Source organism: Trachemys scripta, chromosome 1 (assembly GCF_013100865.1).
Source record: "Trachemys scripta elegans isolate TJP31775 chromosome 1, CAS_Tse_1.0, whole genome shotgun sequence".
Classification (NCBI taxonomy): Eukaryota; Metazoa; Chordata; order Testudines; family Emydidae; genus Trachemys; species Trachemys scripta.
Genome location: NC_048298.1, coordinates 240,882,639 through 240,906,669, shown reverse-complemented (window position 1 = coordinate 240,906,669; position 24,031 = coordinate 240,882,639). Strand labels below are relative to the sequence as shown.

General features: G+C 40.9%; 1 protein-coding gene across 3 annotated transcripts in view; it reads left to right on the top strand.

The window, feature by feature from the left end:
• COL4A2 (collagen type IV alpha 2 chain) overlaps positions 1-24,031 on the top strand; it is a 225,417-nt gene that overhangs the window by 115,530 nt on the left and 85,856 nt on the right. For all 3 annotated transcript variants that reach the window (XM_034758169.1, XM_034758172.1, XM_034758170.1), the window contains 3 exons: positions 21,258-21,392; positions 21,483-21,527; positions 23,908-24,024. In XM_034758169.1, coding sequence (XP_034614060.1) covers positions 21,258-21,392; positions 21,483-21,527; positions 23,908-24,024 — 297 coding nt within the window. The remainder of the gene's footprint in view (positions 1-21,257; positions 21,393-21,482; positions 21,528-23,907; positions 24,025-24,031) is intronic.

The window sequence follows — 24,031 nt, the reverse complement described above, 5'->3', positions numbered from 1 at the left end:
GGTTTGCCAGGCAGCCTCCAGACCCTGCGCCCCCGGCTGGGCGCTTCCCCTCCCGGGCTCCAGCTGCGCTGGGGAAGCGCTGGCTGGGGGCGCAGGGTCTGGGGGCTGCCCGGCAAACCGTGAAGCCGGTAGCGCTCGGGCAGCCCTTTCCACGTGGCTGGGAGTGGGAGAGAGGAGGGGGCGGAATTAGGGCGGGAAGGGGCGGAGTTGGGGCGGGGCTGGGGGGTGGGGGGGAATGGGCGGGGCCAGGGCCCGTGGAGGGTCCTCTTTTTTTATTTGTTAGATATGGTAACCCTAGCAGTACCTCTACCATTCCACCACGAGGGAGAGTACACACAATCTCAGCTGCACATACACTGACCCATAAGAGATACAATTGATGTATGTGTTTTTGAAATGAGAATGACTATTCTTTCCCCGTCAAAGGTTGTTTCCCTGAAATGTGTACAGTTTCATTCATTTACAATTTTGTTTGTTTGCATTTGTTTGGAATAAACGTCTATTTATGGAAACTTAATTCATCTTTATTAGTTCACAACATATGGTGGCTGCGGCTGACACCATTCAAAGATAATAGCAATAGGTTCATTTGCAATGTTACCCCACTCAGCACTCGTTACAAGGTTCATACCGGGTTTCTGAAAAACAATGCCAGGCAGAGCACGCTACAGCAACACGTACTACTGTGGCTCACTATTCAAATGGTCTTTCAAAGCCTCCCTGAGCAGAATAGCTCCCCACTGCGCTCTTCTTATAGAACCTGATATCTGGCTGCTCAAAATCAGCAGCCAGGCATTATACCTCTGTGCTCCACCCTGACTGAAACTTTTCCCACTTTGCTTCACAAATATTATGAATGACATAGCAGGCAGATATAACCAGTGGGATTTTTTCACTAAAGTCTAATTGAGTGAATAGACAGCACCCTTTCAAATGGCACATTCAACAGTCATTCTGCACCTGCTGAGCCTGTAATTGAAGTGCTCCTTGCTGCCATCGAGGTGGCCAGTATACGGCTTCATGAGCCTCAGGAGTAAGGCATAAGCTGAGTCTCCCAGGATCACTATTGGCATTTCAACATCCCCGATGGTAATCCGCCAGTCTGGAAAGAAAGTCCTTGTTTATATCTTTCTGAACAGGCTCGTGTTTTTAAAGATGCATATGTCATGCACCTTCCCTGGCCAGCCTGCACCGATGTTGGGAAAACGTCCCCAGTGATCCACAATTGCTTGCAATACCATAGAAAAGTAGCCTTTTCTGTTGATGTACTCTGCGGCAAGTGGTGTAATGCCAAAATAGGGATATGCGTGCCATCTATTAACCCACCACAGTCTGGGAACCCCATTGCTGCAAAACCATTCAGAATGTCCTTCACATTGCCAAGAATCACAATCCTTCTCAGCAGGATGCGATTAATGACCCTGCACACTTGGAACACAGCAACCCCCACGGTGGATTTCACAACTCCAAAATGATTCCCGACTGATCAGTAGCAATCTGGCATTGCAAGCTTCTACACAGCGATCGCCACTCCCTTCTCCACCATGAGTGCAACTCTCATTTTGGTGTATCTGCAGTGGAGGACTGGGGCAACCTCACACACAGTTCCATGAATGTGGCCTTGTGCATTCAGAAGTTCTGCAGCCATTGCTCATTATCCCAAACCTGCATAATGATGCAATCACACCAATTAGTGCATGTTTCGCAGTCCCAGAACCAGCTCTCCACTGTATGCAGCTGCTCCATGAATGCCAACAACAACCTTGAATTGTTTCTTTCTATGTCCATCAGCAAGGCAACCTGCAAAGCATCGTCATATCCTTCACAGCTCCTTTGGTGGCTCTTGAGAATACTGAAGGACCAGGCTTGTTGTGTGCACAATGGTCAGAACAATACTGAAGAGCAGTGCAGGAGTCATGCTTCTTACAAAGATGATGGGTGCACGGGTTTGTGGGGCTTTTGAAAAGAGGGTGCAACATTATGGGATGCAGATAATATTACAGGATGGAGAAAACTGCATCATGGAACATTAAAACCATGTTCCCTGTCACCCCTGCACGACTTGTTTGCCCCCATTAGGCTTTGCAAATCCTTCCCAAAACACCCTGCGCCCAATGGCGGTAAGTTGCACAGTGGGATAGCTACCCACTGTGCACTGCTCTCTGCATCAATGCAAGTGCTGCTAGTGAGGACATGGACCACTGACACAAGGAGCATAGCGTGGACATGCAAAGGCAATTTAATTACTGCAGCAGCTGTACAGCAACTTAACTTATGTTCACTTAATTTTGTAGTGTAGACATGCCCTTAATTTCCTCCAGGAGATCAAATCCTACAACATATCTAAACATGTTTAATGCATATTTGAAAGAAACTTGTGCTCCCGATAAGTACATGCTTCCATACATGGCAAAAATATTTTATATATCATCTTGTAATTATTTTGGGTCTAGGTTGAATGCGTCAGTTTCTTCCCCAAGTGATTACTCAGCTTCAGTTTCTCTTCTAAATCACAGCTTTCTGTCCAAAATTGTACTCTATTAATTACAGTGGTCATATTACTGACTGTCTGCAACAATATTCAAGTTATCTCTTCAGTATTTGGATGATCCTTTTAAGGGACATGAAATACTTGTTTTTCCAGTATCCATTAGGCCACACTTTGGCTCCTTGAGTCTGGAGGAGCTATGTTTAGTACTAGCTTCAAAGGAGAGACCATCTTTGTACCCCCATGGGTTACTGAGGGCCAGGTAGATCATGAGCACAAGTTACAGAGAAGTCTGAGAGATATTGTCCCTTGTGACTGCCCGAAATGGCCTCTAAGTGCTAGCAGCCAGGGATCACCAGAATATAATGCACTCCAGCCACATCCTTCCCGCACACCTGCTACACCAAGGGCTGTGAAGGAGGGTGACATAGCAGCACTAAGCATGTCTATCAGGACACAAGAACTGGCCTTTGTCATAAATGGTTTCTGAATCTCTGTTTTTCCAAACTGTAAGATTCATCAAGTCATTTACTTTTATGACTCTGGGATTGTTACATTTTTATTTTGAACATTAAATATAAATGTATATGTAATGTTTCTTTCAAGATTTAGAAACACACTGATTAACAATTCAAAAGCATTGGGACATGATGGAAAGTGATAGTATTTACTACTACTTTTCTGTTTAATATGAGTGACTTAACTATGTTTTTTACATGATTTTATTTTACTGTCTGAATGTCTGGGAGAGTGAGTGAGAGTTGCTTCCCGAGACTCCATGCACTGGATTGTTGTTTTAACTTCCTTTTTTAAAAAAAAATCAGTTAAAAAATTGTGGGAAATGACATGAGTTTTAGGAAAAACATAAGTGAACAAGGCATAAATTCAGGGTCAGTATGACTTTTCATGTTTGTTGTACTTTGGTCAGCATGTATTATTACCCTGCCACATATTTTTTGTGTTTATTATGTAAAACCATTGGCATTTGTACTGAAAACCATCCTCTGAAATGTTTCTCTAAGCATCTTTCCTATTCCCTCATTTCACAGCTTTGGTGGATTTTTTTTTTTTTTTTTTCATTTTATTGTGTTGAAAGATTGCTTTTGACATTCTGGAATTTGAAGCAGCGTAATAAAAAAAAAACTGACAAATTCACCGCATGCAGAATGGCCTATGTAATGCCCTACATATCCTCTGTGAAGGAGTGTGAGTGAAGATGCCAGACAGAGGATTCTGTATGCCCTGCGGTGGGGCTCCCTGCCAACTCAAAGTAGACTGGTCCGGAAGGGGCAGGGTCGGCTCCAGGTACCAGTGCAGCAAGCAGGTGCTTGGGGCGGCCAAGGGGAAGGGGTGGCACGTCCGGCTCTTTGGCGGAAATTCGGCGGCGGGTCCCTCAGTCCCTCTCGGAGGGAAGGACCTGCCGCCAAAGTGCCGCCAAAGAAGAAACTGGCGCAGTGGAGCTGCCGCCGAAATGCCGCCGATCACGATCGTGGGTTTTTGTTTTTTGTTTTTCCCCGCCGCTTGGGGCAGCAAAAACCCCGGAGCCAGCCCTGGGAAGGGGGCAAGGAGTGCAGCCTGGGATGAGAAAGGGCCATTGGATTCCCATCTGTTTAGTTCCCGTAGCCCAAATCAGTGCAAAGGGGCACTGTTGCAGCCTGGCATATTGCCTGTGACTTGGGGTGAATTCTGTGTCTCAGACCCCATGAGAGTTTATTGCATAAAACCTGTTATCCAAGGTTTTATGCAAAGAGTAGCTGAGAACAGAGCCGGCCCTAGATCAAATGGTGACCCAGTTGAAGAGCATCTTCAGCACCAAACCCCTCACCCTTTCTTAAACTTTTGAATACCTTACTTTTATTGCATTTGTAGCCCGTTTCACAACTTTGATGCATGATTTATCCGTGTCATATAAGATGATAAACATTCATTTCCTCTAAGCTTATAGAAACATTTTAATTTTAAGAATAACTGAAATGTACTAACATCAAGAGATTGAACTCTGCACCAACATTGGACAGACCAGTTTAAAATAGTATTGAAGTAGAAGACAGTCTGAAAATGTTAACCCTAATCCTTTAGTTCAAAAGGTCGCTTTTCTTGCTTTTGCCCTCGTGAACTGAAGCGCAGCATCAGAGAGATACAAAGACTGGCCAATGGCATTTTCAAGTGATAAAATAGCAAGCGATATCAGTTTCTTATCATCCATCAAAGATATGGAAACCCCGTAGTGCAGTGGTTATCACGTTCATCTAACACAGGCAACATCCCTGGTTCGAAACCAGGCAGAAGCAGGGGTCACTGTTCTTTTTGGGGGGAGGGATAGCTCAGTGGTTTGAGCATTGGCCTGTTAAACCCAGGGTTGTGAGTTCAATCCTTAAGGGGACCATTTAGGCATCTAGGGCAAAAAAATTGGTCCTGCTAGTGAAGGCAGGGGACTGGAGTTGATGACCTTTCAAGGTCCCTTCCAGCTCTATGAGATAGGTATATCTCCATATATTATATTCTTATTATTAATGAGCCTGAGCTTTGAAAATCTGTGCCCACAACTCAGGACTATGACCAGTAGCGTGAACATAATCCTCAAAGCTATTCACACATTAGAAAAAGTGTCCTTCAGATCTGCGTCATAAATGAACTGGAAAAGCTGGAGCGGAGAGTACTTCCTATATTGCAAAATGTGATGGATGTTGTCTAATTCGACATAAAGATCTTTATTATTGGCATCTGAAAATTCCCCATGTGTCAGTGTCCAGTGAAGGTCTGTACAATTGTTCAAGAGTGTTTTTCTGTCTGCCAGCAGCTTATTAAGGTCATACCAAAAACCCCAAGTATTTTCGAGGTGCTTCATTTGTCATAACTTTTCTTCGATGGACACTTGAACAGTGTCAATGAGCAAGTAAAAAAACTCCCTCTTGAATTTTTCTTCCAAGCTTCCCATCACCTAATCTCTGCCCTCGTAACCAAACTGTCTTTTCTTCCAATGAATACAAAGTTTCCTTGAAGACAGGCTCAACTCCTACATTTTCCACCATTTCTTTGGCAACAATGATGGCATCTTCAAAACTGTTGTCTCTGTAGGCCACAACGAAATCAAGGCAACTTCTCATCAAAGTAATAATGGTTGTGACGTCCATCAACTGAGTTTGTAATGCCTTGCTTACAATGTTTACTTGGAACAGGGTATCATGCCAAACCACAATTGAGACCAGAAATTTGAAGTTAGTGATTTGGTTTGCCAGGCTTTGCGCCTTGTGTCAGATTCCAGTCTTGACTTTACTCAACTGTGCCAGTTCCATGAGGATGTCATAAACTCAGTCATTTGGTATCTCACTGACCTTATGCTGTCAATGCATCTCTCCTAGTGAGTGTCACTTAGTGGCTTTCATAGTCAGATTTGCAACATTATGCATGAGGATCTTCCATCTGATATTTGATGCTGAAAACAGGACGTATATCCTTTGCAGTACTCCTGAAGAGAGATACTGAATCTAAGGAAAATGACGCTGCATCTGACATAACCAGGTTAAGGGAGTGGCAGCCAAGGCAAAAAGAAAGCTCTTGGATTCAGCTCAAGGATCTTTGTCTAGATGCCACTGTTTCTTCCCTTCACGTTCACGCAATTGTCGTAGCCTTGGTCGCGGCAGTCCTGAAGTTTTATTTTATTCTCATTCAAAATGTTCCTAAACAGTTCTGTTAGGCCTTTTCCAGTAGAGTCATCCACAGACCGGAAACTGATAAAGTGTTCCTTTACTTGGATATAGCTGTCCTCGTTGTCAACAAATCTTACTGTAAATGACATCTTTTCACTGTGACAAATGTTGGGAGTGGAGTCCCTTATTATGGCATAGTACTTTGCTTTGCCAAGCTGCATCAATATGTTATCAAGCACCTTCCTTGCCATAGGGTCAATCAATTCATTTTCAATTGTTTGGCTGCAGTAATGGTCTATAGTTTCTTTACAAACTATTTGACATAGGTGCTCGCACCTGACATCGTCATATTTCCCGAGGAGCTCTACCACACTGAGGAAATTACCGTTATATTCAGTGAACAACTTTTCTGACGAGCTCCGGAAAGCCAAATTATTCTTTGCAAGGAAGAGGGTAATTGAGATCAGACGCTCAAACATGTTCCTCCAGTGCTGGGTTTCTACATTAATAATGTACTGGTTTTCTGCTTCTGTGAATTTATTCAGCTTGATCCTGGACTCAACCTCCATCCATTTGGAATAGGCCATAAAATGGCCTAGTGACTTTTCATGTTGCTTCAGAGCACCAGCTAAGTTATGCCAGTGATTGTATTCAGAAAGCGCAAGCAACCATTTGGTATTCTTGTCAAATATTTTCCAACAAAACCAGAACACTTTGTCATCTGATGTCGAGTAAACTAGCCTATGCTGATTCAGTTTCTCACCATTCTCAAGCACTCTTTCACAGTGTGATTTGAGAAGTGTCACTTCCGCTCATTTACTAGCAATGTCATATTCTCAATTTTGCCTGGTCCGTTCAAAATTGTACGATCCATATCGGCAGTGTTTAGGATCGCCGGCCATAAAACAGGATCTGATGTATCAATTTGTGGTGTGTAATTTTTCTCACTGCTGTTTCTGTCATCTTGCAAAGCTGAGTCTTCTTTATTGTTTCTCTCCTTTTCATGTGAGCCACAGTCTTCTCTATCATCATTCTCCTTTACGTTGCTAAGAAAACTGGGTGATTCTCCATCACTTTCCTCACATTTCCATTCCTTATCTTCAGGTAAATCTGCTAATTCCTTAGCAATAGGACTTCCATCATTTATGCTTCGCCCCTTAATTTCTTCTGTAGTGAGACTATCACTACCTAAAGCCCAGTCTGTGTTGTCCTGTTTCAGATATTTACCCATCAAATTTGCCCCCGCTGCAAACTAGATTGCAACTGAGCATTTCACTTCTTATACTGAGCTTCTTTTATAGATTCATCGCTTTCCTATAAGTAATTTCAGTGTCTGATCCATCACCCTCTCCCAGTCCCTATCACTTTTTGTTACAGATTTCCTAGCTACCTCTTGGTCATAAAGCTTTTAACTACTTATAGCATTTCCAATGCCACTGGTGCGCAAAGGTGCAACAGTCAATGCCCCTAAGTTTTGTCAGTTATTTTCGTAAATACCTCTCAATTCTACTAGGATAGGTAGACATCTGGTTAAAGGAATGAGTGAACCTGTTCTTCCCAATATGCCTTTAAAGAAACAGCACATTAGAGGGAAATTTTGATAGTCTAATGGTTTAAAATTAATATTCTAATTCCAGTATTCTAATACAGTAGTTTAAAACAGGTTCCTAACATTCTCCATTGTATCTTCGTTTTAACTGTCAAAAGACCTTTAAAAAAATTTTTTTGTTTGTTTATATTTTCTGCATATCTAAATTTGGGGGGAGGGTTGGAGCTAGGTGGAAATACCGAAGAACTCCCCAGTCATCTTCATAGTACTGTTTTTCATAAAGATAAATATGTTATATCTTAATGTTGCTGAACTGTTTCTTATTCTTTCATATACCATAGGGGGGGTTTCCCCAGCATCAAGCAAGTGAACTTTTTCCTGTGTAATAACAAACACACACAAATATTTCACATCTGCCCCTCATATAAAATACTTACTCAGACATACATGTTTATAAATTCAAGTTGTCACGGTCACAAAAATGCATGAGCTGGACACGTCTGTATAAGTAACCAGTAAAATAATTGGGGAAATAGGATAAACCACCTGTTTGATTCAAATGAATAAACAGTGCTGAAAGGAAACAGGAGTTAGATAGGGGAGAATGGCGTTGTCCAGTGCTTACCATAGTTAGATAATCATGCAACTGTCTTCTGTATGATGCTTCATTAAAATTCTTCCTGACTTGAGTAATCCCCATGGGGCTATGAGAATCTTAATTTTTTGGAATTAGTTCCATTCTTACAATGTATCTAATATGACCATATGTAGAACCTGGAGATAAAATCAGCCAGAATCTCAGGGAAAAAAATATGCAGCCAGCTGGATTTATATTTTTCTCCATAGGATTTGGGTGAATACTTGTTCAGCTACATATTGCATTAAACTGGCACAGCCAGAAACATGTTTTTATGTATTCACAAACAGAATGCTTCTTACAACAAACTGATGCAAACGCTTTTAGGGTTATTGGGCCAAATTCATTTATATTATAACTCTTTGGAGTTACTACACAAATTAAATTAGCCATTGCTTCTATTAGGAAAATAAGTAAAGTCTTTACTCAAAACACTGTTTAAAGAGAATTCTAAATGCTTTTCCAGCTTTGCTTCCCCGTTCTACTGGGTGCTCTTTGTTTCAAATATTTCCCATCCTGAAAATGTCACAAAACATTTGCATATGTTTAACACTATCCTGAGTTGTCTCAAGTACTTCTGTTGACATCTCCATAAGGAGACACATAACTGTTAATGGCAGAAACACTTAGTGGGGTTGAGACTATCAGATTCATATTAACCAGTCTTCATAACTCTCCCGTCGACATAATTACTCCACCTCAACAAGAGGTGGAAGCTATGTCGGCGGGAAAGCGTCTCCTGACAACATAGCACAGTGTGGACACTGCTTTAAGTTGATGTAACTTACGTCGCTCAGGGGGGTGTTTTTTCACACCTCTGAGGACATAAGTTACATCGATTTAAATGGTAGTGAAGACAAACCCTCGGTGTGATCATCAGTGTGTAACTTTCAGTGGAAAATGTACTGGCAATTTTAAATGCATTAAAAGGCAATTGTGCAGTCAATATTGGTATATCCATATGATGAAGTAAGTCAAGGAGGATGCCTCTTATCTGCTTTAGAGAAGCATGGGTGCTTTACTGGATTGGGTTAGGATCATATAAAAAGATCATAAAGCAATATCCCAAAGGAGGAAAAATACATAGATAAGCATATATTTTGTAGACTTCACAGAAAAAAAAATTTCAAATCTATAGATTTCATAAACTGATCATTTTGAGGATCTGAAAGAGGATTTGGAAAGTCAAACATAGTCATATATTGTTTGTAGTGGTTGTTATCCAGATATTGTTGAGGTTCCCATTCTTCATTCTACCCAAATCTCTCTGTGAACTCATTTTGTATACAAAATGTCTCCTGGGTTTCTTATGTGAATCGCTTTAAAGATCACAAACTTATCCTATTCTCCTGTAGACTCTCTGATACCATAATGATGGGAATAATAATAGAATCACAGGACTGGAAAGAACCTCGAGAGGTCATCTAGTCCAGTCCCCTTCACTCGTGGCAGGACTAAGTATTAACTAGACCAGTGTTTCCCAAACTTGGGACGCCGCTTGTGTAGGGAAAGCCCCTGGCGGACCCGGCCGGTTTGTTTACCTGCCGTGTCCGCAGGTCCGGCCGATCGCGGCTCCCACTGGCCGCGGTTCGCCACTCCATGCCAATGGGAGCTGCTGGAAGTGGCGTGGACCAGCAGCCCCCATTGGCCTGGAGTGATAAACCCCCGCCAGTAGGAGCTGTGATCGGCTGGACCTGCGGACGCGGCAGGTAAACAAACCAGCCCAGGCCGCCGGGGGCTTTCCCTACACAAGCGGCGTCCCAAGTTTGGGAAATACTGATCTAGACCATCCCTGACAGGTGTTTGTCTAACCTGCTCTTAAAAATCTCCAATGATGGAGATTCCACAAACTCCCTAGGCAATTTATTCCAGTGCTTAACCACTCTGACAGTTAGGAAGTTTTTCCTAATGTACAACCTAAACCTCCCTTGCTGCAATTTAAGCCCATTGCTTCTTGTTCTATCCTTAGAGGCTAAGGAGAACAATTTTCCTGCCTCCTCCTTCTAGCAACCTTTTATGTACTTGAAAACTGTTATCATCTCCCCTCTCAGTTTTCTCTTTTCCAGACTAAACAAACCCAATTTTTTCAATCTTCTCTCATAGGTCATGTTTTCTAGACCTTTAATCATTTTTGTCACTATTCTCTGGACTTTCTCCAATTATTCCACATCTTTCCTGAAATGTGGCACCCAGAACTGGACACAATACTCCAGTTGAGGCCTACTCAGTGTGCAGTAGAGCAGAAGAATTACTTCTTGTGTCTTGTTTACAACACTCCTGCTAATACCTCCCAGAATTATGTTTGCTTTTTTTGCAACAGTGTTACACTGTTGACTCATATTTAGCTTGTGATCCACTATGATCCCCAGATCCCTTTCTGCAGTTCTCCTTCCTAGGCAGTCATTTCCCATTTTGTATGTGTGCAACTGATTGTTCCTTCCTAAGTGCATTTGTCCCTATTGAATTTCATCCTATTTACTTCTGACCATTTCTCCAGTTTGTCTAGATCATTTTGAATTTTAATCCTATCCTCCAAAGCACTTGCAATCCCTCCTAGCTTGGCATCATCCACAAACTTTACAAGTGTACTCACTATGCCATTAAATCACTGATGAGTTTTAAGTACTTACATAAGACTAATCAGAGGCATGATATAAAAGGACACCTACTGTATTTCAATGCTCTTATTCGGTTTTGAATTAAAAAGACAAGAGATTCCCAAACATTTTCATGGTGCAAATCACATCTTTATAGACAGAGAGCCAGATCCTCAAAGGTATTTTGTCGCCTAACTCCCATTGATTTCAAATAGCACTTTAAAATCAGGATGTACAAAAAATATGTTTATAAATTTTATTGGGTCAGACAGTCCCCTGATAGCAGGTAGGTTTCAGAAGGGCAGAGTGCCAGCTCCGTACTATTGTTACCCATTCCCACTGACCCAATGGAGGCCACCTCATTAGAAGCTGGCTGTGTGAGTGGGGCGTGGGTGTCAGGCCAGAGGGAAGAGAATCTGTTGGGGGAGGGACAGCTCTGTCCACATGAACAGGGCTGTAGAGGTTAGAGAGCTTCCATACAGACAACCAGGCCTCAGCTTTTCCCCTGAGATCTGTACATGTCCGCGGGTTTGAGGAAATCACTCAAAATACCTTTGCACCACTCATTCTGCACAGGCAGCAGCCTTTTTATCATCTTTCTGAGGGAACAATGGCAGTAAAATTCCATGGGGGGAACCTCATAACAATTCCTGTCCCCTGCACAGGTGATTCTCACATAGGGGACAACTTGGCCTACTACCATATGCTCAGATTAAATCCAAAACCATTCGCGACAAGTGAGAGTTGAATGATCAAAAAACTATTTACAGTTCTGCTAGTGGTTCCCATCACAGAAATAATTACACTTTTGTTCAAACAGAAGAGAAGTATAAGATGGAAAATTTGGCATACAGTAGATTGTGAATTCCTATAGGGGTTTTAATTTTCATATTCACTTATACTCATGTAGTCTAACGAGCTTAACATTTTGGCCAGTTCCAGAGTGTGGAAATTTCAACACTGGATGGTTTTGGCGGAAAAAAAGTGTTCTCACAAATATAAAAAATGAACAGATGTAGCTATTGGTGCTTCCAACGCCCACTGACAAAAAACATCTGTGTTGAACTTCCTGAATTTTTAAGTTCCTGAGAACACTCCTACACAGCACTGAAAAAAACAAAAAAAACAAAAAAAAAAAAACATTTTAAAACAATTGGCTGGCAGATCACTTTTCAGTTCTATTACTGAATGTTCTAATACAAACAGGTGTTGGTTGTTGTGTTTTCCTTAAGGGCTTAACTAACCAAGCAACAAGTTTATAGTTATTAAAAACCAAACCTCTGGCTGAATTGCCTGACAGGTTATTAATATTTGATATGGCTTGTCAGAAGCTAAAACTCCTGATCTTGTGAATTCACTGGTCAGGGTATTAATAAAATAAGTGAGAAAATGAAAAATAAATAAATAAAAAGGTTTTGGTGTAGATATTAGCAGACAGAAAAGGATAGAATTTCACGCTGCATCATACATTCCCTGAGTGTCTAGCCTTTAAAAATTTTTCAAAACCCATGTTGAATGAAAAGGTTTTTTTTTCTTTCTATTTTGGAAGCCTACTATATTGTGCTAAAAATGACTGATACATTTATTCTATTTTCTATTTCAATATATTCATTCAAGTATATATCACTTTTTAGGCCTTGTGAGCTAAATTCTTCCCTTTAATACATCTCCTCTACTGCCATTTAAACCATGGGAGTTGTAGATGCATCTCCACTTTTATATCACATCCATCATGTTAATATTTGAGTACTTCCAAGGGCAGATTTGGCAAAATGTTTATTAACTTGTTTTCTAAATTAATTTGCTGTTGCATGTCAACTGAACTTTTTTTGAGTAATTTAATCAAATATTAAATGCTAAAATACTAAAATGATAAATGAGTGTTGTAGAAATGTTCTGCAAAACTGGCAGTTAGCTCTTAGGGCATGTCTACACTTCTAAAAAAATGGCTTCTTAACTGTGGTAAGATAAAACCATATTAGCTAACTCGAGTTAAAATAGCAGTGAAGACATGGCAACTTATCTTATAACTCAGACTAGTAGCTCATGTTAAAGCTCATAGGGTAGACAGGGGTTGAGCTAGAGCTGCTAATCTGAGTTAAAACCTGATCTCCTGGGTCTTCATTGCTGTTTTAACCCAGGTTAGATAACCTGAGATAAGAACACATCTTTTTTTTTTTTTTTTTTTTTCAGTGTGGAATATCCTTAGTCTGAAGAAGCTTGCTGTATCTATTTAAATGGCAGCAGTGACTCAAATTAAACATTAAGTTTTAGTTATTTATTTGATAAAGACTCAATATTTAGACTGAACATGAAGTCATAATATTTAGATAACCATAAAGGTAAATTATGTCTTCGGTGGGGTTAACCAATGAGTGGACTCTTCGCTGTATGACTGGACTCCCTGTTGCATTACTGTGCCAGATTACACAAATATAAACCAGAGTAGCTACACTGATAGCATTTCTCCTTCCACTCTCACACACAGCATCTGCCTAAACTGGAGGCTATGACAGGGGGCAGTTACAGACCACTTATGCTGGCCCTGCACTGGAGGATTTCCTGTAGAGTATGGAGATTATATCAGGGGGCCAGAATCTGGTCTAGAAGTTTTGCCAGGTATATTAATCTGAAGCCAATAGAAACTGGGCTAAATTGCTATCTGGAAATGCTATAATTTACATTACTCACTGTACTCTAAACAAAAAAGAAAAAACTTTTTAAGTGGTCATAACATTTTCCATCTTATGTTTTTATGCTGAACCATTCCTAACTTCCAAGACAACACTACTGTTTTGCATTACAACTGGTAATGTGTTTGGCACTAATTGACAATTTGGTTTAGTAATCTGATGCATGTTACATTCAGCACTCTTTCTTACAACATAATTTTCATGCATGGGTTTTATGTCATCTGCTCATCCTTAACTGAATAATAATCTTATATACTGTGCCCCATACTCCTAAAGCTTGGTTATTTGAGGTCAAATCTCTGTCTTTTGAAGTCATTGGGAGTACTGCCATATACTTCAATAGGATCAACACACCAGGCAGAGCTGGCAATATGCCACAAGAACCTGATTTTAAATTTCTTGGGGGATTTGTGAGTTCTGGGAGCCAAACCCCTTACTGGTTCTGTAAATAGGAACACTCCCTCCCCATCCTACCTCCCATGAAATACCCTGTTGAAAACTTAGCATGGAAAGCCTCATGGAGTTTTGCCTATCCTGGCCCTTTTCTGTGGGTTTACTGCTGTTTTTGTCCTGGTAAAATTGTTTAGAAAGAGGAGAACCCTACAAAAACACCTCAAAGCATTCCTCCAAATACTTTCATGTATTCTTCAAATAATATATGGAGATATACCTATCTCATAGAGCTGGTAGAGACCCTAAAGGTCATTGAGTCCAGCCCCCTGCCTTCACTAGCAGGACCAAGTACTGATTTTGCCCTAGATCCCTGAGTGGCCCCCTTAAGAATTGAACTCATAACCCTGGGTTTAGCAGGCCAATGTTCAAAGCACTGAGCTATCCCTCCCCCAAATCTTCTGTGATATGAAGAATTTTTAAACTGAATCCTTTGAGTTTTTGACCTATAATTCCAATGTATATGTTCTTGTACCAGCGTTTGATCTTCTAGGGTGACACGACAACTTCCTAGAAGATCAAACAGTTTTGGGAAACATCTCATAAATTAGAGTAAAGCTTGGGAACAGAGAACAGTACAAAGTTTTTAGTTTACTGCCTACAGAAGAGGACTGCGGCTTTCTTAGTTTTGGTAGCGAGCATTCTTTAATAGAGGTTTTTATGAAGATTTAATGTTTATTTCTTCCTTATTCAGAGAAAACATTCTGCGAGCTGAGTCACTGCTCTGGAATTCATGTTAATGTAATTTGGTTTCCACTGTCCCAGGAATAAATGTCCTATGTCTGGATGAAACAGCTGAATGACCAGCAAATTATTACCATACCAATAGGCTAACCTGTGTTCATTTGGGTTATTTTTAAATTTAATTGAATTTATATTTTCTTTATTTCTGGTGTGAAAAAACAGCTTTTTTATTAGATGAGAGGGAAGTCTGTTTTTCAGGAGATAAGGCGGGCTGTGAAATATTCAGACAAATAACCCTCTGTAAAACATCAAAGGGGAATTTAAGAATAGGGAGAGCTGCCTCTGTTCTATTCTTTTAGGCCTACTGCATCTCTCAGAACTGCACCTATGTTGTAGAATCAAATGCTGACTTGTTCAAGGTAAATGTAAAATATTTGCTCCATTTCCATTATCAGACATGCAAGTTAGATCATAGAACACTATCTTTCTGGAAGGCTGGTGACCTACAGCACATGACGTCAGTAGCTGAATCCAGTTTAGCAACAGAATACAACTTAGAGCAATGAGGGTGGGAATACTAATTTTTGCAGGTATTTGATGTGAAGTTTAAAACCAGCTTGCTGCTGGAGAAATAAACAAGATTTTTGCTCCCTGGTCTAGAAAGGTGAGCCTTTCCCTTGAAAAAGAAGAAGCCTTAAAAGCAGAACATTTGAGATGTAATGGACAAAGACGATCGGTCTGATTGAGCCTGAGTGCCATGGTAAAGGCTTGGCCTCATCTGTTTTGGCAGTAAAAAAAGCTTTCATTTTAACAAAGTCTTTAGCCTGTATGGTTTGGAGTGAAATGAATAAAAGCCAGGCAGTTCTATTTCACAGTTAGCACAGCATTGTTAACTATTTCACAGCTGGTCACTTTAGCAGAAACATCCTACTTCTCCTGCATTCTGGGATTTAGTATCAACACATTTTTGTCACGCTCTAACTTCTTACTAAGACAGTCTCAAAGTTCAAAATTAGGTATGCATGTTTCCTAAATGTGCACCTTTGTTGTTTATGTACATTGTCAAGAATGATAATAGTGAGTGCCATCTAGTGGCAATTATTGAATTCTCATGCTTGCATTAAAAGTTAACTGAAAATCAAAGCATGGGGGTCTTTTAAAATTAATAGTTATTGCTGTACTGATTATGTAGAAGTAAAAGTTTATGATGATCTAATAAAAGCAAAGTCATTGGTTTTGTTGTTGTTGTTTTGTTTTGTTTTGTGCCTAGGTATGTTTTCTCCTCAATGGTTGACATTATTAACAGTTGAGTGTGATTCACCATGAGTACGGTACTTAAATTTAATTTTCTGGTGGAGTTTTACTAAATCTTATATTGTTTGACCTTCTGGCAGCAGGGGCTGCAAAAGTGGTGGTGGTTTTAAAATCATGCTAAAACTAAACTTCTGGTAGTTGAGACATGCCTAAAATAATTTTCCAATAAATGAGCTATTTAGTATACTCTTTAATCCAGAGCTATGAATTCCAGATGGGAACATTTTTGATTGCATATTCATTTTTTTGTTGTTTTGTGCTTTACAAAATATCTGGTTAATTCCGTTGTGAGGTATAATTTCTTACAGAGAGAACTATTATACCTAGGGTAACTAGTGTAGAATTTAATGCATTTGTGATCCTAGGTCATAATAGTGTAATGCCCTCTTCTGGGTCACCATAAGTGCTGTGGTGACACAGTCCCACCGAGTACCTGACAATGTGTCCAGCATAACACACAATCAAAGGCAAGCACTACAGGTGCTTTCTAAACCTGCCCTAGTGCTTGGTGTGTTCCTAGTAACCACTGATGTGTGTATGTGTAATATAGAAACAAGTTTTTAGTAAAGCTGAGAGGAAAGAAAGAGTGCACACATATACCCCTGGTGTGCAAGGATTGTGATGCAAAAAAAATGTGAGTTATTTCCTACACTGAGAATCCCAAAGAGGAAAGACCGTTAGGGCTCAGGCCTCTTGTGCCTGGAATTGACTATCCAGTGACTGGGCATTGTCTGTTGTTCTTTCTGAGACCCTTACATTACATCTTTCCCTCTAGCTAGCGGTGTCCATAGTTATCCAGCACCACACTTAAGGGCTCCTCCTGAAAGGGCGACTATCAAATTGGCTGGTCCAGAAGATTATTTCTAGCTCCCCTCTCTGGTGGAGGCTACTCCAAAGCTGAAACAGTCTGTAAACTTATAGCCTGGTTTCTCCTGTTAGTGCTTTACTTTTGACAAAGTAAATGAACAACAGAGGTGCACGTTTACGGAATACTTGTAACAGCTTATCAAGGACCTAAATTTGTAAGTATATGACCTTGCATCAATGTAATTTTCATTGTCTGACAGGCTGATCTTCCTAGCCTTGGCCCCTTCTGAACTGCTCTCTGATTTCAGAGATGTTCTACTTCTGATCTCCTCTGTCCCTTCCTACCAGTGGCTTTCTACTAGCTCTGCTAGAACTGGTTTGCAGTGCAGCTTCTCCTTCATGCACCCACTGGGATGCTCTTTCCTGAATTAGCCTTCATCACTCTGACACTGCTTGTTTTCCTAATGACCCTTTCTATTCCCACTCCTAGTGAATGGCTTCCTATCATGCTTGTTTTCTCCCCCTCCATGGTGAACCAGCTGTCAAACCACTACTAGCATTAGATCTAGGAGTTCCCTACCATTTCCTTCTCCCAGCCATCCTCCTTACAGTTCTTATGAAAGATTGTTTTTCCCTCAACATTTCCAAGTCCCACCTGACTGTCTATCTTGGCAAGACTAAGGTCTCAGATAAGCACCAAGGAACTGGTGGGATGCCTTTACATGTAGTCAGTATCACAGGAAGTGAGATTTCTCTTCCACAAGTGACCCTTTAAAAAGTTCAGGGCATTAACCTGGTCTCTTCTCTCCCACCCTAGAATGACCTATGACTGCAAGGTAATTCTGTTGTGGGGAAGAATGAGTCATCAGATTCACTACACTGGCTTTATACAGAAAGTGTTAAAGAATAGACTTACAATGAAGTATGATGGAGTATGTTGTCAAGTATGGTGAAGCTATGGCAACTATTCTAATTCTATGTGATTACTGTTCATTGTTAGTTAAGTGCCTCCTTCTCCTCACCCACATGCTGTCCTGCTTATTTGTCTCCTCCATGTATGACATCTTGTCTTTAGGGTTATAACCTCTTTTGGAGCAGAGATTGTCATTTATATATTTGGACAACACCTAGCACAATGGGGCCTCAACTTGGTTGGCCTCTAGTCAGTACCACAACGTAAATGTTTAATAATAATCATAACTATTCCTTTGTTTAACTTTTTAAATTTAGCAGTGGGGAAAGAAAGCTTCAAAACATGAGCTCTCTTCTTCTTGAGTGGTCCTAAAAGAATTGGAGGTTAAAAAATGTCTAAAGCTTATGGATATGCAATATAACTTTGGAAGTCTGTTCAGTCTTTTCATAATTCTCTGGGGCTTAATTACGGAATGTCAAGTTATCACTAAATTAAATCACACCCCTGAGAGCACTTTCTTTCATGTACCTCATTTACTGAACAGGCACCAATTTGCGTCAGACATTGCAAACATTTTCTGGGAAGAATTCCTCCAGGCTTCCTAGAATTTCTGACCTTTGCTCCTTACTGTAAATAGATTCTGCACATGCCTGAGTTGGACAATTTAATTGTGTGAGACCTCTTCCAGTTATTTTAAGTCATGGGAAGAACACAGCAGGAATTGCCTACTTAAGGAATGTATCCTGTCATTGATGACTGTGGGCATGTCTCCACATTCCTGATCCTAGAGCCCACCCTCCTTGTGTGCTCTATTAGTTATTCTGCTGTCTGTAGATAGAGACACACTCGGGGCAGGTAGGAGTGAGCAGGATGAGGAATTGAGCTGTCTCTTGCTCAGATATTTGTTGGTCCCTTTGTCCATCTGAGCATCTCCCTCATTTTTGCCAGTGAAGTATCTGGCCCTTAACTTATATGTGTATTTGTTCCTATTTAATATGCTGACACAAAAGAAAGATTCACCTCCCATAGCCAAATAATCCCAGTTTTGCTTCGCTGATAAAGCAGACTTGCTCTAAACAGCAGGACATTGCATTACATTCTTGTTGAGTTGTATGTATAGGATGGAAGCTGTTTTACTATGACAATTTAAATATTTAGATCCATTGTATCCTTTGGCACCACTCCTAAGTAATCGGTTCTGTTAGATTAATTGAAACAGGATAGAAAATGAGGTGCAAGAGATCCATACTGGTGATTAGATCCAGAGGAATAAAGTATAATCCAGCTGTAAACCATCTCATTCCTGGCCCCTTTCCAAGCAGAAATTGTACTGAATTTTGCAGATGGTTTCATTATGTCAGCTCCTCAATATGGTCTGGGCTGAAATAACATAATGGATTTCCTGTAGGGAATTTAGGTTAGATATTAGGAAAAGGCTTTTAATTGAAAGGATAGTTAAGTACTAGAATAGGTTATCAAGGCATGCTGTAGAATCCCCATCTTTGGAGGTTTTTAAGAACAGGTAAGACAAACACCTCTCAGGGATGGTCTCATATTTGGTCCTGCCTTAGCACAGGGGGATGGATTAAATGACCTCTCGTGCTCCCTTCCAGCCCTACATTTCTATGATTCTGTGTACAAATCACACTCAGACTTAGGGGTGAAAAAGCCAGTGCTTTAGCCACAAAACCTACCTACATGGTGATTTTTTTTTTCTGAATAAGCCGTAGTAGAAGGGAAAAGCCTAACTTGGGTCTTGGTTAATAATTGTGAACAAAGTGAAAACAAAGAAATATGGAATATCTAAGAATAATCATTTATGATTGATCATTTTTATACCACAAGCATATATCATATTTTGGTTGGGAGTGTTGTTTCTGTTTATGTTATTAAAGCCACTGGAGTGTTTCTCTGAAGGGCTACAATAGACAGAATGTAGTTATGAACAGAATGAAAATGAAAAAAGAAAATTTGTGAAGTATGTCACACAAGTCACAAGACAGAGCCCATGGTGTAAAATAAAAATAAACCAAGAGATTGTCTAAAACTCAACCGCATATTGTTAAGCATCTTGACTACTTTCTGGATCCAAGAAAGTGATCCAGGATCAGTTTTGTTTCTTTTCCTTTCTCTAGCCCAGTGGCATTAAGTGAAAATGGCACCAATATTCTTCACAGGACCAAAAGATTGGAATATTTGATGTATTATAACCTTATGTATTTTATCTATTTTGGAAGGGGAAATAGTTTCAAAGAAGTGAGATGGGGAATATGTGATGGATCTCTATTATACTAATAATTTCATTCCGTTTGTACACACTTGTGTATATGTTAGTTGTGTGGTTTGTAAGATGCCTTGCTACAGTGCCTAATTTGTGCCAGGGCTTTCCAAGGCTGAGCCCCAGCATCTCTAGGTTTGGCAGTTCATAGCACCGGCACCTCTGGGCTTGCTGCATCAGTTATGAATGTAAAAAAATGGCTAGAGCCCCGGCACCTAATTGCTTGAGCCCCAGCTCAGTTTCATTACAAATTAAGCAGTGCCTTTCTGGATGGCCAGTCATCCTGATTAAGCAGATTTCCCGGTTAAAAGAAGATTGTTGTTAATTATTATATGTTAAGTGCACAGCAGTAGTCCCTAAGAAGCCATTTTATATTTGGAATGGTTCTCAAAATGCTGTATGTCACTAATCTCCAACCTGCTGATTCACTTGACTAAGTCTCAAAGAGATCTTTTCCCCGCAATTTGAATTGAAATGTAATAGAAGAGTACAGCGCTAGTTGGGTTTTGTTGATCCTTGTGATTCTGCCAGCCTCAAGAGAATGAATTTTAAGCAAAGTTTGAAGTGGCCTGAATGGCATCATTAATGCTGTTTTGCTGAACCAACACCGGAAGAGATTTTTTAGGACAGAGAAGCCTTTGATCAACTCTTCAACCTATGTGATTACCATTCCCTAGTTGAGTACCTATTCCTATATGAATCCCATCTAATCATCTTCAAGCATCATAATTAAGGGGAATTACAATCCCAAAGAAACAGAAATTCCTGCTGTTAAGTATCTAGCTCAGTTTGGGAGAAACATACCAATTAAGTGGATTTCACAATTAAGTACATCTCAATTACTTGGAGTTCAGTGTAATTGCATCTGCTTTGGGCCTGGCTCAACAGAAACCAGCTGTTTATTCTGCAGATAACATTCTTTTCATAGCATAACAGTGAATATTCTAGGATGAGTGCTGTTTTATTTTAAAGCATTTGCTTTGTCATACGCAATACAGTCGCCTGTTGTGTAGCTTCTATGTGTGTTGCTGTCATATGATGTTCACCAAAGAACCCAGCCTGCCAGAGTAAGAAGAGCTGAAAGGGTTTTTTTCATCTGCTTAAGGGGATGGGAAGATTCCGTTATAATAGAGCTGAATTGGTGATCCCTGTGTATTACAATCATTCCTGAAGAAATGCTTTTATTGCTTTCCTCAGGGTCAACCAGGACTACTTGGACCTCAGGGATTCTCTGGACCACCAGGATTAATGGGTAGCCCAGGTTTAGAAGGTCACAAAGGTCACAAAGGTGAAAGAGGGCGACCTGGAGTAACTGGACCAAAAGGAGAAGTGGTAATTTCAAAGCTTCACATATTTCATGTAACATCTAAAGAAGAAAATAGTGGGATAATTCTTTGCTTTAATTGTGTTGTCTCATTTTAGGGGCAAACAGGAGTAACTGGTTTCCATGGTGCAGATGGTGTTCCTGTAAGTAGTCACTCATTTAATACATTAGAGATCAAGGATTACTGAGAGTTGTTTACCATTCACCAGGGCCGGCTCCAGGCACCAGCTTAACAAGCAGGTGCTTGGGGCGGCCAAGGGAGAGGGGCGACACCTGCGGCAATTCGGGGGCGGCTGGTCCCTCACTCCCTCTGGGAGCGAAGGACCTGCCGCTGAACTGCCGCCGCCGATCGTGGCTTTTTTTTTTTTTTTTTTTTGGGCTGGGGGGGGCGGAAAGGCTGGGCCGGCCCCGCCCTTTCACTGTAAACATTTTAGATTGGACTGAAATTACCTTACTGAATTAAAATCCTTATGTCAAATTCTGTCCTCAGTTACATGCAGGCAACCCAACTCAAGTCAGTCAGACTTGTTAAAATAAATGCAGTTACAGACATGTAGCTGAGAAGAAAACTCTGCCTCGTCTATCATCATCTCAGATAATTAGGATTCAGTTGCTTCCCCTCATAGAGAAACCCACAAAAAGGGCTAAAGAGGAGGACATCTGTAGTGTGTCTATGGGGGTTGCTGAGCTAAGCATGCTCTTCTGCACAAGAGAGGTGTGATCCATGTACTTAGCCTCCCCTCATCATGCAGTGGAGGGGGACAAAATCAGTCCTTTGTTATTTCATGCTTGTAAAGTGCTTTGAAAATGTCAGTGGTTATAAGGATGCTGAGTGGTTATTAATTTTAGTTATTATGTTGTGAGTGACACAATCTTAAAATCTTTCATAGGTATTTCAATATTGTAGAACTTTGAATAAATTGTCATGGTCTATGTAACAAACCATTGAAAAGTTCCAATATGAAAACCATAGTCCATTCATGGGAAAGAGTTCAAAATGCAGCTTACTCTACTTTACATCTTGTGGCATAAAATAATAAACAAGGAAATCTGAGTCACAAGAATCTCTGGACAGATTTCCCAGGACTTCCTTTGCAGTGCGCTCTGACATCAGGGACTTTCTCTACCACCCACACATGCACATCCACATCCACTCTCCTCTCACCCTCTTTGCTTCCAGCAATGTTCCAAATCTAGTTTTAGAGGAGTCTCTCTCTCACTCACATTCTTTTTTCCTCTTCTCTCTGAAAACCAAACACGGAAAGACTTCTTCCCCTCCACAGTGGAAGCACTGCAGCCAAGGGTCCTTATCAGTCCATGCATACAACTTTCACTGACTTCAGTCGAGTTTGCATACACACAGCTGATGTCTGTGCAAGAGGAGGGTGGTGTTCTGGATACAAGAAAATGGGGCTGTATTGGGACACTTGCCTGCAGCGAGTCTTAGATAGCTCCACCTCTTTCCTCCAACCTGCACTCTCAGTGTATCCTGCCTCCCCCTGCTGTTGTTTCCCAACCAGCTGCCTCAGGTCAGGAACCAATGGTGACTATCTGGAAGTAAATAGGAATTCACGTGAACCCAAGAGTGGCTCAGTGCAGAGATGTGAGGCCGATGGCCAAGAAGAGGGAGATGAGGGTCATGAGGCTGATAAGGAGCGGGGGAATGCTGGTGCTTAGTGGGGGCAGGCAAGCAATAAGGAGTTTTCTTTCTGCTCAGATGAGGGAACAGGAGTGGAAAGGCAAACACAGCTCCAGCGGGTGGAGACGGGAGAAGAAAGATGGGTTTCTAAGTATATTTGGCTCCTATCTTTCTTGTTGCAGTCTTTCATAGAGTAGAGAGCTGCTCAAAGCAAGTACATGATTGCTCTGATTCTCTTTGACATTGATGAAAATCAGGAGTAAGTAATGGCAGTGAAATTAATGGAATTACAGTGGAGTACGTCCAGTTTAAGGGAGAGCTGAATCACGGCCAACTTTTCTCTCCCTTCCAACACCCCACGAGGCTGATAGTGTTACTTCCACCATGCCACATACCCCTTTGACTTGAGCTGCTTATTTTTCCCTCTCCATGTGAATGCCACAGCTGCATCATGACACCCAGCCCTGCTCCAAAACAATTGCTATGTTTTTTTCCCCAGAATGGAAGCTGTTCAAAGCCAGCAAGAAACCCTTCTTCCCAGTCTTTTACGCTGAGATACTGATTTCTGCAATAATCCCAGGCTCTGATACTCCCCGTATAAGAGCCATTAGCTGGTTTAGCTCTCTGTTTAACAGAAAGTGCATTGAGCATAGCTTTCTTACCCTTTCCTTTGCCTTTGACTTATTTCATGCTGTCTGGGGCATCTGGTTCAAGCTGCAGCTATATATAAAAAAGCACTGTCTGTGTTTCTTTCTTTGAAAATTGTAGTTTCCCATGGATCTAAGCCTTGGGCTGATTATGAGAATGTTTAAAAACTATATGAGCACTGGAAAATGAAAACTAGGAACAGATGGATAGATAAACACATTTTTTATTCTCCACAGGGTCATCCTGGGCAGTCAGGATCAAGGGGGAAACCAGGTCATGATGGCTGCAACGGGACCAGAGGTGATGCTGGTGAAAAAGGAAGTCAGGGGCCCAGCGGTCAACCTGGTTCCTTTGTAAGTA